General features: G+C 41.5%; 1 protein-coding gene across 8 annotated transcripts in view; it reads right to left on the bottom strand.

Annotated features, from left to right (window-relative positions):
* The window catches only part of nfic (nuclear factor I/C), a 99621-nt gene that overhangs the window by 18549 nt on the left and 56055 nt on the right, over nt 1-25017 (bottom strand). For 3 of the 8 annotated variants that reach the window (XM_055005144.1, XM_055005145.1, XM_055005148.1), the window contains exons 11-12: nt 6549-6732; nt 1659-1710 (exon numbers count right to left, since the gene is read on the bottom strand). The exons of 1 other annotated variant lie outside the window; for it this stretch is intronic. In XM_055005144.1, the coding sequence (XP_054861119.1) occupies nt 1659-1710; nt 6549-6732 (236 nt within the window). Of the gene's footprint in view, nt 1-1658; nt 1711-6548; nt 6733-25017 lie in introns of those variants that run through there. 4 more of the 8 variants (XM_055005149.1, XM_055005154.1, XM_055005156.1 and 1 more) reach the window with 2 other exon arrangements.

Below are 25017 nucleotides of genomic sequence, written 5' to 3'. Positions count from 1 at the left end.
TGTTCTTACAATTCAATTCTAACCCCTCTATCTATATAATCACATCTGTGCAAGCAAGTTCACTTCACACTGAACAAGCATCTTTTCACTCAGTCTATGGTTGCTTTGTTTTCCATCAATTTGATGTTGGTGAGTCTATTTTTCACTGGGCAGAGGACTGTCCAGGTGCTCTCTTCCTTTATTGCGTGTCTGTTTCAGACAGGAGGACAAACTCCACTCAGTTGATGTGTTTACATCTGACCTAAGAGCGATTCCTGATTATAAACTGACAAAAATTGCCTAGTGCTACAAATGTTAATACTTTTTGCTATTAAACAGATTCCTGAACTAACTGTATACGGTTAATATACATATATACAAAAATTATATTATATATATTATTATATTTCTATTTATTTCTATTACATTATATATGTTCTTATTATACACATACAGAATATTACTGACCACAAACAATGCCACAACATCCCCCCCTCCCACCGACACTTCTCTCCGAGACCAGCTTAACACCTTTTTCTCCCGCTTTGAAGGGGACAACAGACAGGCAGAGGACACACAGCTGACATTATCACATTATCAGAGCATGACCAGCCCCCACCATCCAACAACATCAGGTACTGCAAGTCCTGCGTGGCATCGACACCAGGAAAGCACCAGGACCGGAAGGAATGCCAGGGAGGGTGCTGAAATCATGTGCTCATCAGCTTGTTGCTAGATGCAAGAACACCTTTAACCGTTCACTGCAGCAAGCCACAGTCCCCACCTGCCTGAAAACTGCCCCAATAATCCCTGTGCCCAAATTCTCTGCCGTCACAGGATTAAATGACTACCGGCCTGTTGCCCTGACATCGGTGAGCATGAAATGTATGGAGAGACTGGTGTTACAGCATGTCAAGGCCCACATCGTACCTGGCTTTGATCAACATCAGTTTGCCTAAAGGTCCAACAGATCCACAAACGATGCCATCTCCATCACCCTCCACATCGCTCTCAGCCACACTGAAAACCCCAGCACATATATTAGGATGCTATTTGTTGACTTCAGCTCGGCATTTAACTCCATCAGCCCCAGCAGACTCATCAACAAACTGCAGACACTACAACTTGGAACCTCCCTCTGTCTGTGGATCAAGGACTTCCTGACTAACAGACCCCAGCATGTCAGAATGGGCATCTCCACATCCTCCACCATTGTCCTCAGTACTGGTGTTCCTCAGGGCTGTGTGCTGTGTCCAGTCTTGTACACACTGTATACTTATGACTGTCGCTACTCATGGCTCCAACACCCTCATCAAATTTGCGGATGATATAACCGTTGTGGGGCTCATCAACAACGATTATGAGAACGATTATGAGACACCATACAGGGAGAGGGTCAAAGCACTGGCACCTTAACCTCAACACCAAGAAGACAAAAGAAGTCATTATTGACTTCCGGAAATCGAGGACCACATCAATGGGGAGGAAGTGGAACGGGTCACCAGCTTTAAGTCTCTTGGCCTGCACATCGCGGAGGACCTGGGCTCGACTATGAACACCACCCACATCACCAAAAAGTCCCAGCAGCGTCTCTTCTTTCTGAGAACACTGAGGAGGAGCAAATTCCTCCCACCTCTGCTGAAGAACTTCTACCACTGCACAATAGAGAGTGTCCTCACCTATGGCTGTACGGTGTAGTATGCCAGCTGCACTGCATCTGAAAAGAAACAACTGCAGCAGGTCATCAAGACGGCTCAGTGGGTCATTGGCTCCCCACTTCCACGCCTAGAGGAGATCTATCCCCACCCCCACCCCCCCCACCCCCCCACCACCCCACCACCACCACACACACACACACACACACACACACACACACACACACACACACACACACACACACACACACACACACACACACACACACACACACACACACACACACACACACCACCACCACCACATAAGTACACTACAAAACATAAGAGGGAAGTTATTGAATTGTATTACTAATAGAAAATTCCCTAAAATTACAAAAAAATTATATTTTATATCAAACCAAGAGTTCAAGAGTTGTACTATGACGAGGAGGAGAGAGTTTATGGCTGCTGTAAATTTGGTGACACTACAATGCATAAGAGTTAAGTTATTGATTTTTTTTTTTTTAAACTAAAAAAAATCCTTAAAATTATGAGAAAAAAAATTTAATATCAAACCAAGGGTTGTAGTATGACCAGCAGGAGTCAGTTGCTGGCTGCAGTAAATTTGTTGAATATTTGTGTCTCTTCGCTGTTTGCAGCGGTTTTGCATTTTGCAGACGGTCCCTGTTCACTCGTCGCACAGCCGGCTGCTCATAGACACCAATTTCATTTTTGCAGCTTGAAAGACAGCTACTTTTGATTAAACTGGGCTTGTAGAACATTAGGTTTAGACAACGTATATTTAATGAGTTATTGATGCCGGAAATCCGAATTTGTGAATATCTTTCCGACTTTACCGAACTGTGTTTTATTTCCTGACGTCGCCGTAATTCGCTGGCTTCATGCTGTCTTTTGCGAGTATTTCACCACAAATAACAGAATTCTGTCTTGTCCTTTAATAAAACCAAATTTAAGGTAACTCTCGAGGTATAGCCGGAGTTTTTAGGTACTGATGAATCTTCACCCGTTTTGAGTTTTTCAGACACCGTTTCCGTCAGTAGTTTTCTAACTGCACACAAACGGATGAATGAATGAATGATGATGAATGATGATGAATGAATCGGGATGAACTAATGAGCCAACCTGAAGAAAGACCAAATAAATGTGTTTTAAAAATGTTTTATAAGTAGACTTGTGATGACACAGTGAGTCTGTTACTTTGATTTTATCCAGAATGTAAAAACCTGTTTCTATAACATCACAGCCTCAGAGCAGACAAAGCTTTGGGTATGCCCCCCAGATCTCTGGCGCCCCCCCCCCCCCCCCCGGGGGGGGGCGCGGACACCAGGTTGGGAACCACTGACCTAGGATACCCTGTCCACCTGGCAGACTCAGAGTCATGAAAGCCCACACCAACAGACTGAGACACAGCTTCTTCCCCATGGTTGTGAAGAGACTGCTGCAAGAACCATGATTAAAATCGTCAAAACTTCCACATAGCAACATCACAAAGCAAGAAGCAAAAGCAATAAAATCACTCAAACAGGACAAGACCATCACCATCCTACCAGCTGATAAAGGAAGAACCGCAGACATCAATGGACATGGACACATGAAAAACAGCTAACAAACATGCTAGAAGACAAGAACACATAGGAAATACTCAAAAGAGATCCCACAGAACAAAAGAAAAGGACCCTAAAAACTCTGCTAAAACCACTACTAGAAACCAATAAGATAACACAGGAAGCATATAACCATCTGATACCCACAGCCAACGTTACCCCGGGATATATGGAACACCAGAAATACACAAAAAAGACACACCACTGTGCCCCATAGTAGACAGTATTGGATCAGTCACCTACAACCTTTCAAAAGCTCTAGTAGAAATCATCAACCCCCTCCTTGGTACATCACAACATCACTGCTGAGGCACATAGTGCGAAGAGGTCGCCAACTTTCTGCAGAGTCAATCGCTACAGACCTTCAAACTTCATGTGGCCTTCAGATTAGCTCAAGAACAGTGCGCAGAGAGCTCCATGGAATGGGTTTCCATGGCTGAGCAACTGCATCCAAGCCATACATCACCAAGTGCAATGCAAAGCGTGGGATGCAGTGGTGTAAAGCACGCCGCCACTGGACTCTAGAGCAGTGGAGACACGTTCTGTGGAGTGACGAATCGCGCTTCTCCATCTGGCAATCTGATGGACGAGTCCGGGTTTGGCGGTTGCCAGGAGAACGATACTTGTCGGACTGCATTGTGCCAAGTGTAAAGTTTGGTGGAGGGGGGATTATGGTGTGGGTTGTTTTTCAGGAGCTGGGCTTGGCCCCTTAGTTCCAGTGAAAGGAACTCTGAATGTTTCAGCATACCAAGACATTTTGGACAATTCCATGCTCCCAACTTTGTGGGAACAGTTTGGAACTGGCCCCTTCCTCTTCCAACATGACTGTGCACCAGTGCACAAAGAAAGGTCCATAAAGACATGGATGACAGAGTCTGGTGTGGATGAACTTGACTGGCCTGCACAGAGTCCTGACCTCAACCCGATAGAACACCTTTGGGATGAATTAGAGCGGAGACTGAGAGCCAGGCCTTCTAGTCCAACATCAGTGTGTGACCTCACAAATGCGCTTCTGGAAGAATGGTTCACAATTCCCATAAACACACTCCTACACCTTGTGGACAGCCTTCCCAGAAGAGTTGAAGCTGTTCTAGCTGCAAAGGGTGGACCGACGTCATATTGAACCCTACGGATTAGGAATGGGATGTCACTTACTTTCATATGCGAGTCAAGGCAGGTGAGCAAATACTTCTAGCAATATAGTGTACATTGGCGAAACAGGCAGATCATTCAACACAAGACGAAAGGAACACTAGACAGAATGTGAAAAGGAAAAAATTAGACCACTCACAAGAACACAAAAAGAAAAAGCAGATCAAGAAAACAAAAAATCAGCCATCATGGACCACTGTAAAAGAAATAACCACGTCATGGATTGGGACAGGGAGAGGATTGTAACATCGGAGGCCAACAAATACAAACAATGGATCAAGGAGGCCATCAAGATCAGGAAGCGGGCGAGCAGCTCCATGAACCGGAACGAGGGGGCCTACACCCTCTCGCATACCTGGGATTCCATCCTCCAGAGACCACCGGACGGTGGAGGGCGTGGCTGATCTGACCAATTCTGACAGATCGGCCACGTGATAAAAAGGACATGTCATCACACGTCGGATGACGCTGTGAGGAAGACTGCAGATGCAGTCGAAAGATGTCAGCAAGGTAAAAACCATCCTTTCTTTATTCAGTTGTTGGTTAAAAAGTAACGCTATCCTAAGCATTGCAGTAATTTTAACAGCTGTAACACCATCTTCACCTGTACCACCTAACACTGAACTGGAGCTGTCAGACTATTTTGATCCTGTGTCACAACAAAATGCATGGTGAAATAATTTATCTTTTTTGTAATGACAGTGAAACTGTTATGGATATTTGAATGTAATTGAAACCTGGGTTCAGTTTCAGTGGATTTATTTAAAGGGGATCCATTTCTCATGTACAGTTTAACATTAACTCATGTTGATCACTATAATGTCTTTTTTCAAAGGTTTTTCAACTCACAGATCAATAAGCACTAATTCATTTGCAAAATTGAGGTAGTCTAAAACTCCTTTAAAAGGCCACTCGGAATGCGTGATGACAATGGCATGATCAGTGGCCAACCAAGGCTTTAAAATTAAATATTGGCACCAAACCAACATTTTAAAAGACAGATTACACTCAGGCTAAATGTTCACAGTTTTGCAAAATGTTTTATAAAAATAAAAATTGTAAAAAAAAAAAAAAAAAGTTTTACATATCATTTTTTTGCCCATTAAATGGGTACATTTGAGAAGTACTGTGTATTATGTTTGCATCTCCCAGCAAGCCATGAACATATTAGTAGGCATAATAATTATGTTAAGTCCACAACAAGAGAGACCTGATGTTTCCTGTAATAACGTGAAAAAAATGTGCTTTGTCGACAATCAGACAATCAGCCAAAAAGCGTTGGATAATATTGTCCCATGAGATATTGGAAAAAAATCTAATATCTAATAACATCAAAAGTCTTCACATTGAATACACATAAATTACAACACTTAATTTAATAATAAAATAGTACAATGATAACAACAGAAAAGGACCATTTTCTTACTGAATCTGACTCTACTTACTACATTTCATTACTATATTGGGAACGTGATGATCAAAAGCATGCTTAATTTTGAAACCACTCGACAACTACTGTGTACATCAGTGAGTGGTTGTGTGTCAGGCAAACAATACTAGAAAATGGTCCAGAATGTAATTCTGTGTTTGCAATAATTTCCTGGTAAATACAGTTTTGTGCAAAGGTTTTAGGCACAAATAAGTGAAGTGAGGATTATTTCAAAAATATCCCTTTAATAGCTTGGCTATTGCCTACAAGCCAGTTGTCCTGGGTACAGTTGTACGCAATCTTTTTTTTCTTTTTTATATAACCTTCGACTAAACACGCTATGTTAAAATTATTCCAACTCCTTAAAACTGTTGCAAAATATTGTGAAAATTTTGCTTCTATAGCATTATATATAGTTCATGGTGAGTTGCTATTAGAATCACTGAGAGAGCTCTGCGCACTATACAATTTTGTATTGCGCAATTTTGCATAGGTCAGTCACGGGGTTATTTCTCAAACTCCATGAGTGCAACTGGCCTGCATTGGTTTGGATATGCCACTTTAGCTCTTCCTTCAGTAAAGAACAAGGATGGTTTGTGGATATTTAAAGTCATTACGCTGGAATACAGACCAAGGACCCTTTGTACCAGAAAGCCTTTTATGTTGTCTTTCTATTGCACTTCCATCCATATGTATGCCAGTGAAAGTAAATTTTTAAACACTTACTGGGTGAGGTGGGGGAGTTTGTTGCCCTATCAGAGGAGGTGGTAGTGGCCTTTGACTCTGTAGGAAGTGTTGGCCTAGGGAGGGATGATGGGGGAGCAGCCAGGGATGGTGCTGGTCCGGGGGGTGCCAACATCTGAGAGGAGATGTAGTGACTGGGCACCTTAACCTGGTTACTGCCATTCAACTGGAACATTCAAAAGAAAAAATGTTATGTCGTTCCACTGTGATATCTGTCATGATGTGAAGTTACATCACTATCAGAATGTGCAGTATTTGATAAAGACAATTTTAATTGACACACCGAGAGTTCAAATCCTTCCATTTTGATCACTGACGGAGTGTGAGAATCCCTGCCGTTGCCCCTGATTTACTAGCCATCTCTCCTCCTCCTTCCTCTCTGCCTCAGTGTGTGTATGACTGAACTGCGACCTAATTAGCAGTAAGTGAATACACCTGTGCCTCGGCTGGCTTACCTGCTTCTAATTAAACACTCTTCGCTAAAAAAACCTGGTTCAGACAGTCATTTACTGCCAGATCACCAACTTTAACACATGCCCAAACTGGTTCTCTGCCTTGTTCTCCAATAATCACTTTGGGTCATTTGCTGTCTGCTTCTACTGCCATGCTGTTCAAGACCTCCAGACTCAGAACCAGCAATCTAGTTTTCCTGCCTGCCCTTTCTCAGCGCCGATCTGCTACCAAAGTTTGCCTTGTGTTTCATCAGTTTTGTTTTCCATTATTCACTCAGTAATTTGTACTTTCATTACGAATCAAGTAATTAGGTCATTTGTAAACCTTGTAATTTCCTTTGGGCACTCCTCGCAGCTCTTTTCCCCATATCATATTCAGTTTTGTTAATCACCTGCCCTGTTTATCTATAGATACAAGCGAGGAAATACTGAAGACACAAAACTTTCATTATAAATGAAGCATTGTGGTTTGACAGAGGTGCCTGCCTACAAATCATATCATCTGGCAACATAATAACAACATAATATGATTTTCTCTGCATTTTGTTCAGCCCTACTACCCAATACATACTGAATAATCAAATAATCAATAGAAACAATACAGGGTATATACATATTTTTTGTTCTTTATACAGCATTAACCCCATATTCCCTAACCTTTCCAAATTTGCATTTATTTTTGTGTATTTCTTTCAGACATGCACACATTATCTCTCATGCTTTCTTAATAGCACTGTCAAGGCAATATGGTTCTACAGAAGAGTGCTAAGTCTATTGAAATGCAAAATCAACTGGTCCCAAACTGTATGGAAATTTTCACTTGATCCTCTGGTGAAATGCAGTGGTGGAAAAAAGTTTTTGGACACCCCATGCATTTGTGAAATATTGCATTAAGAATCACTCTTAGGTCTTCAAGTGCAATTTCTTTCACAGCCATAATACTAAACAAATCTTTAAAAAGCCATTAAAGACTTAAAATTGATTGGTTCCAGTATTAGGTCATTTTGGTACCAGTGATCCACTAATGAAGGTCGTGTTTTTTATTAAAGACAGTTTTTGTTGTTGTACTTCATGTCGATATAAACCAGCACATTTGAAAGTTCTTGAAAGACAAAAATGGCTAAAACAAGGAACCTCAGGCAGGAAACACGCCTGAAGATACAGATTCTCAGCCAGTAAGGGTCCAGCTGCCGCTAGATAGCCAGGAAGTACAGATGCAGTCCTTCAGCAGTTGGATACACTCTACAGAAATACAGATGAACCAACAGTTTGGAAGACAAACCAAGATCTGAGCGTCCAAGGGTTTCTTCAGCAAGAAATGGCTGCATCCTGGTCCATATGTACAAGGAAAACTGCTGAATGACATCGCAGATGCTTTAGCAGCAGTGGTCAAACCAAACTGGTGTCCAGTGTTCCACCGGCACTGTATGTGGCTGATTTTTAGATCATGGTTTAAGGTTCTACAAGTCCGTCAATAAGCCCCTGATCAATGAGAGACAGAGGTTTGCCTGGCGTCGTTGGGCCCAAGCACACAAGATGTCAGGGTCCCTGCCTGGCCCCCTTGCTGCCTTCTCCTCTCTTTTCTACTCCATTTGTTCCTCTCTCTCCCTCTTTTTCTCCTCTCCCTCCTCCGCGCTTCTCTCTTTTTCTTCTCTCTCTCTCTCTCTTCCCTGCTGCTCTGTCTCGCTTGCCCTTGTTCCAGGCTCCTCCCTCTTGTTGTGCTCCTGGCCGCTGATGATCTGCACTGATGCGAGGCAACAGCTGCACCAGCGCAGCGGCATGGGATCTCCACCAGCAATAAAGTCTGGCTTCCCACTCCACTCATCAGCAGATCGTATCATCAGCTATGCCACATTTCTCCCTTCGGTCTGCCCTGTTTACCGCCTGCGTGTTTGCCGAAGCTGTCGCTGCAGTCTTCGGCACTGGATTCAGCCTGTCAGCCTGCTGAGCTGCTGTCGCCGGCTCTGTCCCAGACCTCTGACTGCCGGACTGTGCCTCGCTGCCCACAGTGGCCACCCCGGATCCACTCCAGCACGTCCTCCTGACGCCGATTCTCAAACTGTTCTGCCTCTCCGCCCCTGCTAGATAGTCACCCACGTTGTGAGTATGCCTTCGGTTAGTTTCAGTTAGTTTAGTTTTGTACTGTACCTGCTTTGTGTGGACTTTGGTTTTGGTTGTAATAAAGTCTTAATGTTCAAACCTGCCATCTGTCTGTGCCTGCTCTGTGTACTCTCCCTTTGGGTTCACCCCCGGAACCATGGCACAAGAACTGGACAGCTAGGAACTGGAAGAAGATTTTGTGGTCAGATGAGTCCAGTTTCCAGCTTTATCTTCCTCCTGCTAATGTGAGGGTATGCAGAAGGCCAGGCGAAGCATTATCTCCAGCATGTACAGTGCCTACTATCAAGGATGGCGGAGGCAGTATCATGGTTTGGGGATGTATGAGTGCTGCTGGTGTTGGTCATCTCACTGTGATGTGATTGCACATTGAACTCTGCCAAATATTGCGCCTGTCACGGATGTTCAGTGTGAGCTCAGGCGCAGGAAATGAACAGTCATAAATAATGAGTAACTTAGGTTTATTAAACAATTTCCTCAGGGACAACAACAGAAGTCAACAACATATAGGAAACTAAAAACAGAGCGCACTAAGCTCTGAAGCCTGTAGCGGGACCTAAGGGGAACTAAACTCGAGGCTTTCCTTACAATGATAGCGAGAAGGAACTACAACTGAAGTCATCTCCTAAATACAGTGCTCTTAATGGGAGCCATAACTATAGCTGACAACAAACTCACGAGGTCCAGGGGGAATGCTCAGAGCAGGCTCACAGCAGAGGCAGCCAGGGTTTGGGGCCGCAACAGGTGGATGGGGAAGGACATCTGATGGAGGGAATCGGTTCTGGTGAGTGTTCCCTTTGCTCAAAAGTCCAGGGTCCAGTGCGGACGGCACAAACAGCAGGAACGGGGGGATCCAGAAGGAACAGGGCTTTAGTTCCTTTCTCTTGTCTTCCTTTTGTGTTTTCCATTTGTTTTCTCTTTTTCCATTTTCGTTTTGTTACGCTCCCACACCGAGAGCTGGGTCGTGTCTGGTTAAATAGTCAGCCAGATGAGGCTTGATTAGTTGCACTCCACAGGGCTGGCTGATTATAGGCTGATGGGGAACACCTGTTGCTTCCTCTCTGCTGCTGGGCTGCCCTAACAGGCAGGAGGAAGGAGAGGGGAGGGCACTAACTCGGCCTGGCAGCAGCCAGCCTGACAGCGCCATTCTCCAAACCCACATGCTCTCTTCTGCATGTGCATTGTTCCATCGAGGTCAAACCTGGATGTTTCAACAAGATAATGTCCCTTGCCACACATCGAGGGCCAATAGAACCTGGCAGCAGGAGCACAGTATCCAGGTCTTACAGTGGCCAGCTCAATCCATGGACAGGAGCCCCATTGAAAATCTGTGATGATTTATCAAAAGGTCTGTTTCAAAACGTAAACTAAAGAATTTAGAAGAACTAAAAGCAGTAATTCAAGAAGAATGGGACAAGATTACCCCTCAACAGTGTGAAAGGCTTGTGGAGAACATGACAGCCAGGATTAGAGCTCTATGTTTAGCTATAAAATTTATGCCATGCAACTCTTGTAATAACACATACATCAGGGAGACAAGGAGAACATTTTACACAAGGAGAAAAGAACATCAGAAAGAATGTGAAAAGGAAACAGCAACATGACTCACAAGATCTCAGAAAAAAAAGGCACTACAAGAAAATCTCAAATCTGCAATATCAGACCACTGCAAAAGGACAATCATGTTATGGACTGGGACGGGGCAAAAATCATCGGGTCAGAAGAAAACAAACTGAAACGCTGGATTAAGGAGACTATGGAGATAAGGAGGCGTGCAGAGAGGGCCATGAACAGGAACGAGGGAGGCTTCATGCTCTCCCACGCCTGGGACACCCTACTCCAGATGAAATAGGACGGCGGGGGCTGTGGCATGCCTGGTGGGATGGTCGGGTCCGTTGGGCTCACCATGACATGCCATTACGGCGTGGGCGTGGTTGGCCCAGCGAATCTGGTGACTCTACTGGTCGTGCCGCAAATGCCGGCTGTCAAAATCTGCCGGCTGACACGTCACACGCTGTCAGTGAGATGCTTCTGATGAAGGCAAGAGCTTTTGCTGAAGCTGTCAAGAAGGTAATCAACATCTATCTATTCACCTTATGTCTGAACAAAAGAACTCAAAACTAATGTATTAACAAGAAGACATGATGAACGTTTTTGAGCTATAAAATTTATTTCTATTTAAAATTTATTGTAGCTCTATGGCAGGACTACCAAATATTAATTTGATGATGTGATGGTTTATTTATTTTTTGTTCAGTTTTGAACACATTCTGTTATTACTCCGCCAAGGAACACGGCAGAGTAATGGGACAATCGGCATACGTTTGTCTCTCCATCTGTTATTCAGTCCGTGTGCAACATTACTCAAAATCGGACTAACAGATTTGGATGAAATTTTCAGGGAAGGTCAGAAATGACACAGGGACCACCTCATTAGATTCGAGTCTGGATCCATGGATTTGTTTAAGATTTCTGTATCATTTCAAGACAGCAGCATGGCGTCACTGTAACTGTGACAACAAGTGAATGCTATGTCAGTTGCCTGCTGACGATCCCATGATTGCAATCTTAGTACAAATCAACTGCTGCGGAATCATCGTCTGACATTGTACAAGGAACATTTGATTAAACTGTTTGAGTGTTTCCGAGTCCCATCATTTCCTGCCACTCACTACATATTAAGGTCATGCGATTCGGTATCCATACATAAGATCAGATAATCCTTTATTGCTCCCCATGCCAGGGGAAATTTCAATTGTTACAGCAGCAGCATCTTATATGTACCGTATATACAAGAATGAAGAATAAAAAATGAATAAATACAGTATTACAGTAATACAATATCAGATGCCGGCCTTATTTTCTCCCGAGAGAGCTAACAGTAGTGATCGTCACTGCTGTTTACATTCCACCAGATGCTAATGCTAGCACGGCGCTCTCTCTCCTGCTGAACGCCATAAATGAACAGCAGCGGGCCCACCCCGATGGCGTTCACATTATAGCTGGAGACTTTAATAAGGCCAATCTAAAGACTGCTCCCTAAGTTCCATCAGCATGTCAAATGTCCAACCAGAGGGGAAAACACTCTAGATCACGTTTATTCTAACATCAAGCACGGCTACAGAACAACACCCCTCCCCCACCTCGGCCAGTCAGACCATCTCTCCCTGCTGCTCATCCCTGCATACACCCCACTGAGACGCAGATCCAGGCCCACCATAAAGACTGTAACAACTTGGCCTGAAAATGTACTCCTTAATCTACAGGACTGCCTCCAACACACAGACTGGGACCTTTTTGAACACCAGGACCTGGACACATTCACAGGGGCAGTACTGAACTACATCAAGTCCTGTATGGGAACTGTGTCTGTGGACAAAGTCATCCGGGTTTTTCCCAACCAGAAACCCTGGATGACCAGCCAGGTCCGCTCACTCCTCAAGGTCCGTGATGCTGCTTTCAGGTCAGGTGACAGAGCTCTCTACAGTGCAGCTCGAGCTGACCTGAAAAAAGGAATCAAAGAAGCCAAAGCAGACTATAAGAGGAGGATAGAGTCCCACTTCACCAGCAACAGACCAAAGGAGGTGTGGCAGGGTCTGCAGAGCATCACAAACTTCAGAGGCTTCAGGAGACCTGAGCAAGTCGCTGTCAGTAGAGCTCAACTGATTCTTTGCTCGGTTTAAATCATCAAAGCGACACTCATTTGCCCCAGCCCTGCCCCCCACCCCCACCAGACTCCAGCACCCCCCCCACTCACTGTGAAGGAGCACGATGTGAGGCGTGTGCTCCTGACAGTGAACCCAAGGAAGGCTGCTGGTCCAGACGGAGTCCCTGGAAAGGTGCTCAGAGCATGTGCTCACCAGCTGGCTCGCATCTTCTGCAGGATTTTCAACCTCTCCCTGGCCCAAGCAGTCATCCCCACCTGCCTGAAATCTGCCACAATCATCCCTGTACCAAAAAAGTCACCCACAACCAGCCTCAGTGACTACCGCCCTGTTGCCTTCACACTTGTTATAATGAAGTGCTTTGAGAGACTGGTTCTCCGGCACATCAAAGACTGTCTCCCCCCCACACTCGACTCCCACCAGTTTGCATACCGAGCGAACAGATCCACAGAGGACGCCATCGCCATAGCTCTGCACGCTGTGCTGACCCACCTGGAACAACCGCAGAGCTATGCCAGGATGCAGTTTGTGGATTACAGATCGGCTTTCAACACAATCACACCAGACATCCTGATAAACAAACTGGACATCCTGGGCCTCCCCTCTCTCACATGCAGCTGGATTAAGGACTTTTTAACCAACAGACCCCAGTCTGTGAGACTTGGCCCCCACCTTTCCTCCACCCACACACTGAGCACCGGTACACCACAGGGCTGTGTGCTGAGCCCCCTCCTGTATTGTCTCTACACCTATGACTGCAGACCGACCCACAGAAACAACATCATCGTCAAATTTGCTGACGACACCACAGTGGTCGGTCTGATCCAAAAAGTGATGAGACAGCCTACAGAGAGGAGGTCCAGAAACTCACAACCTGGTGTTCAGTAAACAACCTGACCCTAAACACCTCAAAGACAAAGGAGATCATCATGGACTTCAGGAGAAACAGAACTGACCCGCCCCCCCTCTACATCAATGGCGAGTGTGTGGAGAGAGTCCACACATTCAGGTTCCTGGGAGTCCAGATCTCCGATGACCTCTCCTGGACAGACAACATCACGGCTGTCATAAAGAAGGCTCAGCAGCGGCTAGACTTCCTGAGAGTCCTCAGAAAAAACAACCTGGACAGGAAGCTGCTGCTGGCCTTCTACAGCTCATCCATAGAGAGCCTGCTGACGTACTGCTCCCCAGCAGACCACTGCATAGAAAAGAGCAGATGCTATCACAGTGTCATAAAAGAGTCCTGCACACTTCAAAGGACCTTAGTCTCCTCAGCAGGTGGAGACAACTTTGGTCCTTCTTGTACAGGACCTCTGTGTTATGTGTCCAGTTTATTGTTGAGGTGAACACCCAGGTATTTGTACGAGTCCACCATCTCAATGTCCAAACCTTGGACCTTCACCAGTGCAGTCTGAGGTGTCCTCCTCTGTGGAAGTCGATGACCATCTCCTGGTGTTGAGTTGCAGATGGTTCAGTGCACACCAGTCAACGAAATCAGAGATGACTGTCCTGTACTCCTGCTCGTCCCCCTCAGATATACACCCGACAATGGCTGTATCATCAGAGGACTGCTGGAGGTGACAGCTCCCAGAGTTATAGTGAAAGTCCAACGTGTACAGGGTGGAGAGAAAGAGGGAGAGCACTGTCCCCTGTGGGGCACCCATGCTGCTGACTACCACATCAGACACACAGTCTTGAAGCCTCATCTACTGTGGTCTGTTGGTGAGGCAGTTGATGGTCCATGCAGCCAGGTGACGCGCTCTGAGCAGGGAAGGCTGGATTGTGATAAAAGCACTGGAGAAGTAAGAGAACATGATCCTCACAGTGCAGCCAGTGAAACGTACACATGCATAACACACGCCTGTGCTCAGTGCGAGGTCATTTTGAATGTGGGTACATCTGTTTTAAATGGCCACATTTTATAGTGCTGTGAAGTCTGATCATCAGTAACTAATAAACAAATACTGCATGTCTAAAAAAAAAATGCTGTATTTCTGACAATGTCATATGGGGGAAAGAACAGCCTTGGCGGAGTACTGCGCTCTCTGAGTGCTTTTCTTGTTTGTTGACTTTGATATCGACAATGTTGTGAACAGACATACGGAGACTGCCAAAAATTGTTTTGTTAGTTTTTCTTGTAAACAAAAAACAAAGAAAATATCATTTGTATTTGTTTGTGTCTGACTAATGCAGCCACAATTTTTGAAATGGAAAAAATGACTTTTTCCAGAAATATTTCATGATAATATTTGAGATTGTGTAAAATTTTAAGGGTGTCCAAAAACTTTTTTCCACTACTGTACTTTATTTTCTCCAATTTCAGAAATAAGTTTGCTGAGCCAAACCATGCCCTTCGGCGGAAAAGGAAATTTCCACTGTAAAACTATTCTTCTATGGGCCAGAAGGGATGCAAAAGCTAAAACATTTTCCTTCATGGCCATTTCAGTATTATCATCTAATACTCCAAAGATGGCCATTTCTGCAGCGGATTTCACTTCGCTGTCAAATGCCTCGTTGAAAGTTTTACAAACAGACAGCCAAGAGTCTCTTAATTTAGGACAAGTCCATAATATGTGTGTTATATCTGCTGGGGTATTACTACAGCGTTCACATCTGTCTTCTGCGTCAGGGTAGATTTTGGATAGTTTAGATTTGTAGTAAGAGATTCTATAAAAATCTTTGAACTGTATTACACTGAGACGGACACATGAGGATGTGTCAATAATTTTAGTCTGAGCATGGCTCCAGAATGCATCGATATTTCCATTCCAAGTTCCTCTTCCCATATTGCTCTAAGTAATGAATGAAGTAATGAACTATTTTGAAGGTAAGTTATCATATTTGAGATAATTGAAATCGGTCCCTTATTTTGTATAGGAGCCCTCAAAATCTTCTCCACTCCTGAGTATGATGGTAAAACAGGAAAGGTTGTGCTATGGGTTTGAACGAAGTCACGGAACTGGAAGTATCTGAATAAATCTGACCACTGTTGTTTAATTTTTTCAGAAAGGCCACAAAGACCATCTACGTAGAGATTGTGACACAACCAGACCATCCCCCCGCCATTGTGTAAAGGAGTTGTCCTGTCCGGCTGCAGGGAAGAGATGATTATTGCATACAGGACTATATTTTAAACTTAAATTATTGTCTAAATTGTGCCCATATTTTAAGAGTCGAGATTACTACAGGGCTTTATGTGTGTTTTAATGGTGAGAAAGGTAGTCCTGCCATAATTAAAGTAGAAAGTGAAGTAGAAACACAAGAGCTATCTTCAACTTTGCACCAATCCAGTTCTGAAGCGTGGCAATAATTCTTCATATTAGGAAGTGCTAGGCCATCCTGGTTCTTTGATCCTTCCAAAAGTTCTCTTTCTATTCTGGGATTTTTGCCATTCCATAGGATTTAATTCATTAATTTGTCCAATGATTTAAAAAAAGGACTTAGGCAGGAAAACTAGAAGACATTGAAAGAGGCACAAAATTTTGGTAAAACATTCATCTTTATGCAATTAGAGCTCCGTAACATTTTGTGTTGTTCTAGCTTTCAGTTTCTAGTTATTAGCCTCACTAGCATACCCCTGTGTGCTATTTTTACAAAATATATCCAGAGGATATGTTTGAAGACGTGCCGGCACCAAGGAGCAGCAATGTCCTTACTTTTCTATCTATTCCGTCTATCATGATGGGAAATAGTGAACTCGCTGGTCAGGAAGACGGACGAGATGTTGGCTTTGGTGAAGAACTTGAGGACCTACTGGGAGTGCTGCATTATGTGCTTCACAGAGACATGGCTAACCAGCGTAAACATGAGTGCTATTTTAGATATGGAATCAACAATCAACAATCTCCGACTTCCTGATTCTTTATTCTCAGCCCACATTTCGCTGATATTAAAAAAAGACAAAGATGATACCGACCCAGCTTCATACCGCCCTATTGCGCTACTTGGATGATTTTTACTAAGATCCTTGCAATTAGACTCAATAAGTGTATTGTGAGTATAATTCATCACGATCAAACTGGATTCATTCCAGGAAGAATTTCCTTTTTTAATGTTAGAAATATGGTGGCACTCCTAAGGCTTTTTTAAAAAAAATTTTTTTTTCCTTTTTTGGATAGATGTAGTGGAGACAGACAGGAAAGGATGGGGAAGACATGCAGTAAAGGGCCGTGAGCAGGAATCGAACCCAGGCCACTGCGTCAGGGACCAGCCCCTGTCCATGCGGTTCACCCGCTTAACCCTTTGAGCTATCCGGGCACCCCACTCCCAAGGCTTCTTTACCTCTTTCAAAACCTACTCATATTTATACCAATCGCCTTCTTCAAATTACTAAACTCTGTTAACCTTCCCTTCATATGGGGATTCATAACACACCGTATTTCTAAAAAACACATAACCCAAACCCAAATTGGCAGGAGGCCTCTCTCTAACTTTCAGCATTATTACTGGGCCACAAACTGTAGGGCACTACTGGCAACACGTCTACCCAAAATTCCATCTTCTATTACAGATAATAATTTTATAATTACAAATTCTTTAAAAATCTGGTATCAAATAAGAAAAACATTTAATTTACCTGAAACCTCTGCTTTCAATCCTCTCTGCAACAACCACGCCTTTCCCCCTTCATTTACAAATGGAACATTTACATATTGGAGACACAAAGGTATTAGCAACATTGGAAACCTCTATATCAACAACACTTTTGCCACTTTCACACAGCTTAAGGAGAAATACACACTCCCAGCTTCATATTTTTGCCGCTATCTTCAAATTAGAGACTACAACCGAGCCCCAATATCAAATTTTGAATCCTCCCTCTATCCAACTGAGTTGTTTACACTTTTGAACCAGGCTCCTGACTCACAAAGACTTCTCTCGATTTGTTGATTTTTTTTTTTACAACACACAACCCCATTTCTACAAAATATTTAAAAGAAGCCTGGGAAAAAGATTTGTATCTTACAATTGGCGATGAAAGTTGGGAAACCAGCCTCAAAGCCATCCACGCTTGTTCTATAAACTCCAGACACCAGCTCATCCAATTTAAGGTGGTCCACAGACTACACTACTCCTGCACCAAATTACACTCTTTCTACCCTTCTGTGAGGGCACCCTGGGCCACCTTTTCTGGTCCTGCCCCAAACTAAACAAATTCTGGTCTGACATATTGAGTTGCTTCTCTGATATATATAAATACAATATCTCACCAGACCCATACCGTGCCATTTTAGGCATTAAACATAACCTTAAAACTCTTACACCAGTTGTTGCAAAAAGCAACATTTTATCCCTCTGGAAAAATGAAGATGTCCCCTCATTTAAGACTTGGTTATCGGAGATCACCAGTTTAAGTATGGAAAAGATCAGATACCCTGGTGCTCTCAAGTCAGAAGTCTTTGATATAATGTGGTAACCTTTTTGTCTTATTTATCTAAAACCACCTGATTCATGTGGTACAATTCTGTGTTTATATCTCTGGAATATACAACTGTGTGTATACAAACTATATTGACTAATGTATGATCCCAATGATTTTGTTATTTTTATTACTATTATTGCTATTTCTTGATGTGTGTGTATGTGTGGGTATATATACATATATGCGTGTGTGTGTGTGTGTACACGTATATACACATATGCTTTTTTTATTTTATTATTAATTTTATTTTTTGTTTTTATTTTAATTTGTTATTCTTTTGGGCTGGGGGTAGGGATGGGTATATGTGTTCACTGTTACCGGTTTGTTTTCCCTTGATTGCTTTTTTGTAACCAGAAAACTCATAAATAAAATATGGAAAAAAAAAATCAATAATCTCCAATAGCTTCATGGGTTTATCAAGATTGTCTTTGGCAGCCAAATTTATCCTGGGGACCTTCAAGTTGTCCAGAGAAAGAGTCATGTTTGTATTATCATGTGGGAATGTAGATGTGTACAATTGTGCATAAAATTCTTTAAAAGTATTATTGATTTCTAACGGATCTATGGTCAGTGACTGTGAATTGTTACGAATCTGTGGAATCAAACAAGATGCTAATTTCAAATGGTAGGCCAGTAGATGGCCTGCTTTTCTCTATATTCATAATGTTGACCTCTTTTCTCCAGCTGGTGTCTGAGTTTTTTCTGTTGACAATAATTCATATTCGGTTTGCAGTGCTATCCTCTCTTTATACAAGTCTTGTGTTGGGGTCACGGAATATTGCTGGTCAGTGTTTGCTATTGATGTAATAAGTTCTTGCTCTTCTTTTGTCTTTCTTTATTGTGTGAAGCGTTGGATGATATAATCTGGCCTCTTAAAACCACTTTTAGTGTTTACCATAAAATAGATGTGGATACTGAGTCTGACTTGTTAAATATCAAAACTGATCCAACACTTCAGATGTGAAGTGGTTATCTGCCATTAAAGCTCTATTTAGTCTCCAATTATTTTTTCTGTGCTAAATTTTGAGATAATAGTCAGTGGTGCATGGTCAGACTCCACAATGGCAGTGTATTCTGCTTTCATCACAGCAGGCAGAAGTGTTAAGTCAATTAAAAAAAAAAATCTATTCCGCTGTATGTATGATGACCATGTGAAAAATAGGAAAATTCTTTTTGATGCGGATTCAAAAACCTCCTTGGGTCAGCACATCCAGTTTTATCCATGAAATAGCAAAGAGCTTGAGATATTTTGGAGCATGCTAAAGTTTTAGGACTGGAGCGATCCATAGCCGGGTCTGTTACGGTATTCAAGTCCTCAGCAAAAATGAGCATATGTAAGTTTAAATTTGGTATGAGAGAAGTAAGTTTGTTAATTAAACCAACATCATCCCAATTCAGGGCATACACACTTACAATCACAACTAAGGCGCTGAAAAGGGATCCCAGTACTATTGCAAATTGTCCTTGAGGGTCTGAGATTATTTAGGATGGGGTAAACATGATTTTGTTATGGAATAATATCACTGCTCCCTGTGCCTTAGCATTAAAATTAGAATGAAAACTCTGACCAATCCAATTTTTCCTAAGCCTACCTTGATCTACCAGATTTAAAGGTGTTGTAAAAATATTATTTCTAAATTTAACCATATTAAGTGGAAAAATATCCTTGCTCTTGTGAATTGCCTATTCATGTCTTTTACATTACAAGTTATAAATCAGGTGGATGTTACATCTACTTTAGCTCCAATGTTAGCTAGATTGTCAGACATGTGTTCAGAAAGGAAAATAAGTATGCGTCCCATATCGAGAAAAAAAACACAAAAAAGGGGAAAAAAGAACACAATAAACAGAATTTAGTGCAAAATCAATTAAATCAGCAATTAATCCCATTCCAACCTTGAACACAGCATTCAACTTTCCTATGTCTACCTCCTGAACATGAGCAGACTGCAGGCTCCCATCTACTATATCCTGAATCTTCCAGTCCATCCTCTGTCAAACCCCACCTTAAACTTAAACACATGAGCAGCCTTGACCATTTAACAGAGATATTTAAGAGGAAAGAAAATAAAAATATAAAAGTCTTTTCAGATTACATTAGTGTCAGCGTACAAATAACCTCAGTCACGATTAACCACAGTGAGCATAGGTCTTTCGAACAGAGAAGAACATAATAGCTTCGTGATTGTGAGCATAACTAGCAGCTACTCACCACTTTCACCATGTAAATTTGGTAAATATCAGTAAAGGTGATATAAATGGCACTAAGCAAGTAAACAAATAGGGCACCCAAAGTTTGGCAGAGGGTTCTCACAACCTATTACGCTGAATACAATACATATTTACCTCAAAATGAGTGAATTCCCATAGTCAGACTTTGCAATACAAGTTCGTGTGAAGTTGTTGGCCAATGGCTGGCATCCAGCTGTGCAGTCAGCTGAGCCAGCAGGCTGTCTCCACAATCAAAGCAAACTACGATTCGTTTTATTTCTTTTGAGCTGTCACCTGTCGATCGTAGAATACTTTCGGCTCTTCTGGTGAGTTAAATTTGAAGGTGTGCCCTTTGAAGGTGACTCGCAGGGTGTACAGAACTTGTTTGATGCCACTGAATTCCGCATGTCTCCTAGATAGACTGGCGCTGTAGTCAGGTATATTCTTAAGGTAGTATTTTGGTAGGTCACTTTATGCTGTCGACTGTAGCCCATTGTAGCACTTGTTCTTTTTCTTGAAATCGGTAGAAGCACACCACAAGCAGCCGCGGGGTGATACACTCTGTGCGCTCTCTCCAGAACCAGGGCAGACTTAGACAGGTCATTGCCCTTGATCTCCATCAGCATGTTGGACACAAAAGTTACCGGATCCTCACCCCTTTCAGTATCTTCTGCTACATTTGCAATCCTCAAGTTGGCTCTGTGTGAATGGTTTTCTAAAGCTTCAATGCGATTCAGGAGCAGAATACTACATTCTGCGTTTGAATTAATAACTGCCTCAGCTGCAGATATCTTGTCGGTTATCCCTTTAGGATTTCAGTTTTGGTCAAACGGGTCCGAAAGCCGTCCACAGCCTCTTTCAAGGCATTTACTGAAGTCTGTAGTGGCCCGATGTGTTCCTGAATGAGGGTGTAAATATCGTCTTTTAAATTATCGCATTGTTTGGACCATCAGCTTGTTAGCATTAATTATTACATTTTTCAAGCAGTCTTTTTTGTTTATTTTCTTAAATTGTTTTATAGTTGGACTCACTTTGAGATCATCCTCCAGATCCTTCGATAAGTTTACACAAACTGATAAATCTACTCTTTATAGTTGTACAAGCAAATGGCTTTTTAAACATTAAAATGTCTTCTTAATTCATGGTTGGTAATGTAGCTTAGAGTTGTATGTTATCAATGCGTAACTTGTTGCTTGCTTTGAACATTATTTGCACTTTACTAAATTTAACTAAATCCATAAATTTCAAAGTATTTGGAAAACCATATATTAGTGTGCTCATTAGAGCTTACATTATGTTCTATCCTAATAGTTTTTTTTGGTAACATGTTTACTGGCTAAAATGTAGTATTAGACGTGCTACCCACATTTCAGAACTGTAGATTAGTGGCAAATTTTATATGAGGTTTTCAACTACGTTTGTGATCCAATAGAAATTTATTTTAGTGTACTCTTTCAATATTAGTCATCTGAATTACAGTTTATTGTAGGATTGCAAAACAGCATAAATTTTAATTTTTCAGATTTAATGATAACTTATTCCTGTCAAATCAATGTTTTATTTTTGACATCTCAGATTGAATTTTGATTAATAGCATGTTTAAGTTGTCACTGGAGCAAAAAATCTTTGTATCATCTGCAAAAACCACAAATTTCATTTCCGTCTGAGACCATACACAAATCATTGATATAGACAATAAACAGTTTTGGTCCAAGCACTGATGCATGCAACGTCTAAAAAATTTGACTTCTCTTGTCCAATCTGCATAAGTTGTTGCCTGTTACTAATATAACTTTTCAGTCAGTTCAACACTACTCCTCTTATGCCATACCACTCCACTTTATTAATTAGCATTTTATGATTCAGAGTATCAAATTTTTTTTTTAAAGAATTAAAACAAAAATCCTACTATAAATTTCTTCTTGTTAATGTAAGTTGTTATTTCTTCTGTTAAATGGTCTGCCTTTCTACCTTAGTGGTACTCAAAGTGCTTTACGATGTTTCTCATTCACACACCAAAGCACTAAGGTTCAGTGTTTACCCAAATTTCCAAAAGAAGCCATTGCAGTTGATCTGTTTGATCTAAATCCATACTGTCCATTAAAAGTTCATTGTTGTCAATAAAATTGTCCAATCTTTTAATAAATAACTTCTCCAACACCATTGTAAAAGACAAATCTCATATAAATGTTAATGGTTTTACAATACCTTGTATTACCGCTTCTATATATAAAACTTTCATATCAATTTCATTACGGTCAGTGGATCTCTTAGGAGTTCATTTACCAACCACATTAGTATTTCCCTCTCATCTACGAATGTGAGAAACATTACAGAACTATCATCTTCACCCACTGTAGTTCCTGGATCTTTGATTTCATTTACTAGTTTTGGTCCAACACTTACAAAGAATGTATTAAACTCATTTACAATTTAATTACAATTATTTATAGCTTTATTATTTTCCGCAAAATATTGTTGGGGGCATTCAGCTCTAGTTCTCTTATGTGACTTGATTATTGTTTTTGTTCTCTGCTAATATTCCATGATAATATTCTTTCTAACAAACTCTCATAATATTCATTAGTCCATTCTGATACATCTTCAATCTGTTTTCAGCTTCATAAATATAAGTTGCTCCTCTTACAAGTATTTATTTATTTTTTTGGCCTTTTATCGGCTTTATTGGATAGGTGCAGTGAGAGAGAGACAGGACATGGGAGAAGAGTCAGGGGAAGACATGCAGCAAAGGGCCGCGAGCGGGAATCGAACCCGGGCCAGCTGCGTCGGGGACCAGGCCCTGTACATGGGTCGCCCGCTCAACGCGTTGAGCTATACGAGCGCCCCTCTTACAAGTATTTTGAAGACCCCTCGTAATCCCCACTATAGTTTGGGTTTTCCTTCACTATCTTGATGGGACAATATTTGTTGTACAAAGTTACAAGTATATTCAAAAATATCTCATATGCTGTGGTAACGTCAAATCTTTGTAAACAATGTTCCAGTCTTGTAATTTACTTTATCTGTTTCCATAGCTGACTAACTTTACACATGCTTGTATTTGAGTGCCTTTGTCCATTATTCTCTTTACAATTGTAACGGCAAACTGTGAATACTGGGAAGTGGTCAATAATATTCTTTATGAGTAATCCACTAACCATGCCATTTTCAATACTATTAGTGAATAAATTATCAATTAAAGTAGTACAGCGTGTCGTTACTCTACTCGGCCTGATGGTAAATGGATATAAACTCACACTTTAATAAACATAACTCATAACACAACTCAATAAACATATCAGTCATTTTGTGCTGTTTGGATTCAACAAATCTATACAAAAATCCTCACAAATTAACATTACCTTGTTTTGCTTCAGCTTGGCAAATACTTCCTCCAAAAAATCCTTAAATATTTCTATTTTTGATCCTGGTGTCCTACAAATGCAACTCACAATAATATTCATCCTTTTTTTTTAACAAAAAATTCTATGGTGACACATTGTAAAACATCACTAATGGCAATCATCATTTCCTTGACCACCCTACAATTAAAATGTTTATCCACATATAGTGCTACCTTCCTCTGATTTGGTTCTGATTTGTGGATTTCAATTATATGAATAGGGATTCATATAATTGAAATCCACTAATCTAAAAATGTACACTATATTCCTTATTGAGCCAAGTTTAAAATATTGCTATTTTATTAAACTGATTCTTTACTTTAGTACTCCTTGATTTTATCAAAAACTTCTGCTACTAGAATGAATAATTGATAATCCCTCATTAGATATGTTGGTAATATTATTCTGATCTGTAAAATGCTCACAGCAAAGATTTATGTTTTTGAATAAAGTACAATCTTGATCCACACTTCTGCCATATCCATACATGATATGTTCATAATATTGAAAAGGTGTGAATTCAGCTTGTTTCATATTTGGTCTGCAGTCCTCTGATAAGTAGATCTTTCATTCCGGAGTTTTGTTCCAAGTCTGCTACTTTGTTTTCCAATAAGAAGATACTTTCCTCTCTCAGCAGGTTGTATCTTTGAAAAAAGACTTGTTTTTTGTCCATCAATAAGACAAAAAAAATCTGATCACAGCAAACATTCCTGCACCATAGCACACAGGAAACGGAAAGATTGGAATCGCACTCTTTCCTTATGTTTGTATATATTTGCATATTGTAAGAGACCTGACTTATCTGGTGCTGCCTCTGAGCCTCTTGCAACTGATCACTCGTTGGTGCTCCTTGAAGAGGAACGGTTGTAAATGCAGATATGTTGAGTGTTTGTTTCATTGTCACCCCTGCATCACTGAATCAATACCATACATCACTACGCAGGTGGTCCACAAACAGAACAGTAATGCTCAAACACACACTACAGTTCAGTTCGGCATTTAGGCAGAGTATTTACAAAATCAAAAGTCCATCCAGTTTCCCACACAGTCCAGTCCATTTTAATACCCAATAAAAAACTATTCAAAAATGTGCTCTGGGTTTTACCAAGGATCATTACAGCACAGAACCCAAAACTGAAGGAATTTGCCAAACTGCATGTTGACAAGCCACAAAGCTTC

Source organism: Amphiprion ocellaris, chromosome 2, assembly GCF_022539595.1.
Source record: "Amphiprion ocellaris isolate individual 3 ecotype Okinawa chromosome 2, ASM2253959v1, whole genome shotgun sequence".
Taxonomy (NCBI): domain Eukaryota; kingdom Metazoa; phylum Chordata; class Actinopteri; family Pomacentridae; genus Amphiprion; species Amphiprion ocellaris.
Note: the sequence above shows the minus strand (reverse complement) of the source record. Positions and strands in the feature narration are given on the sequence as shown.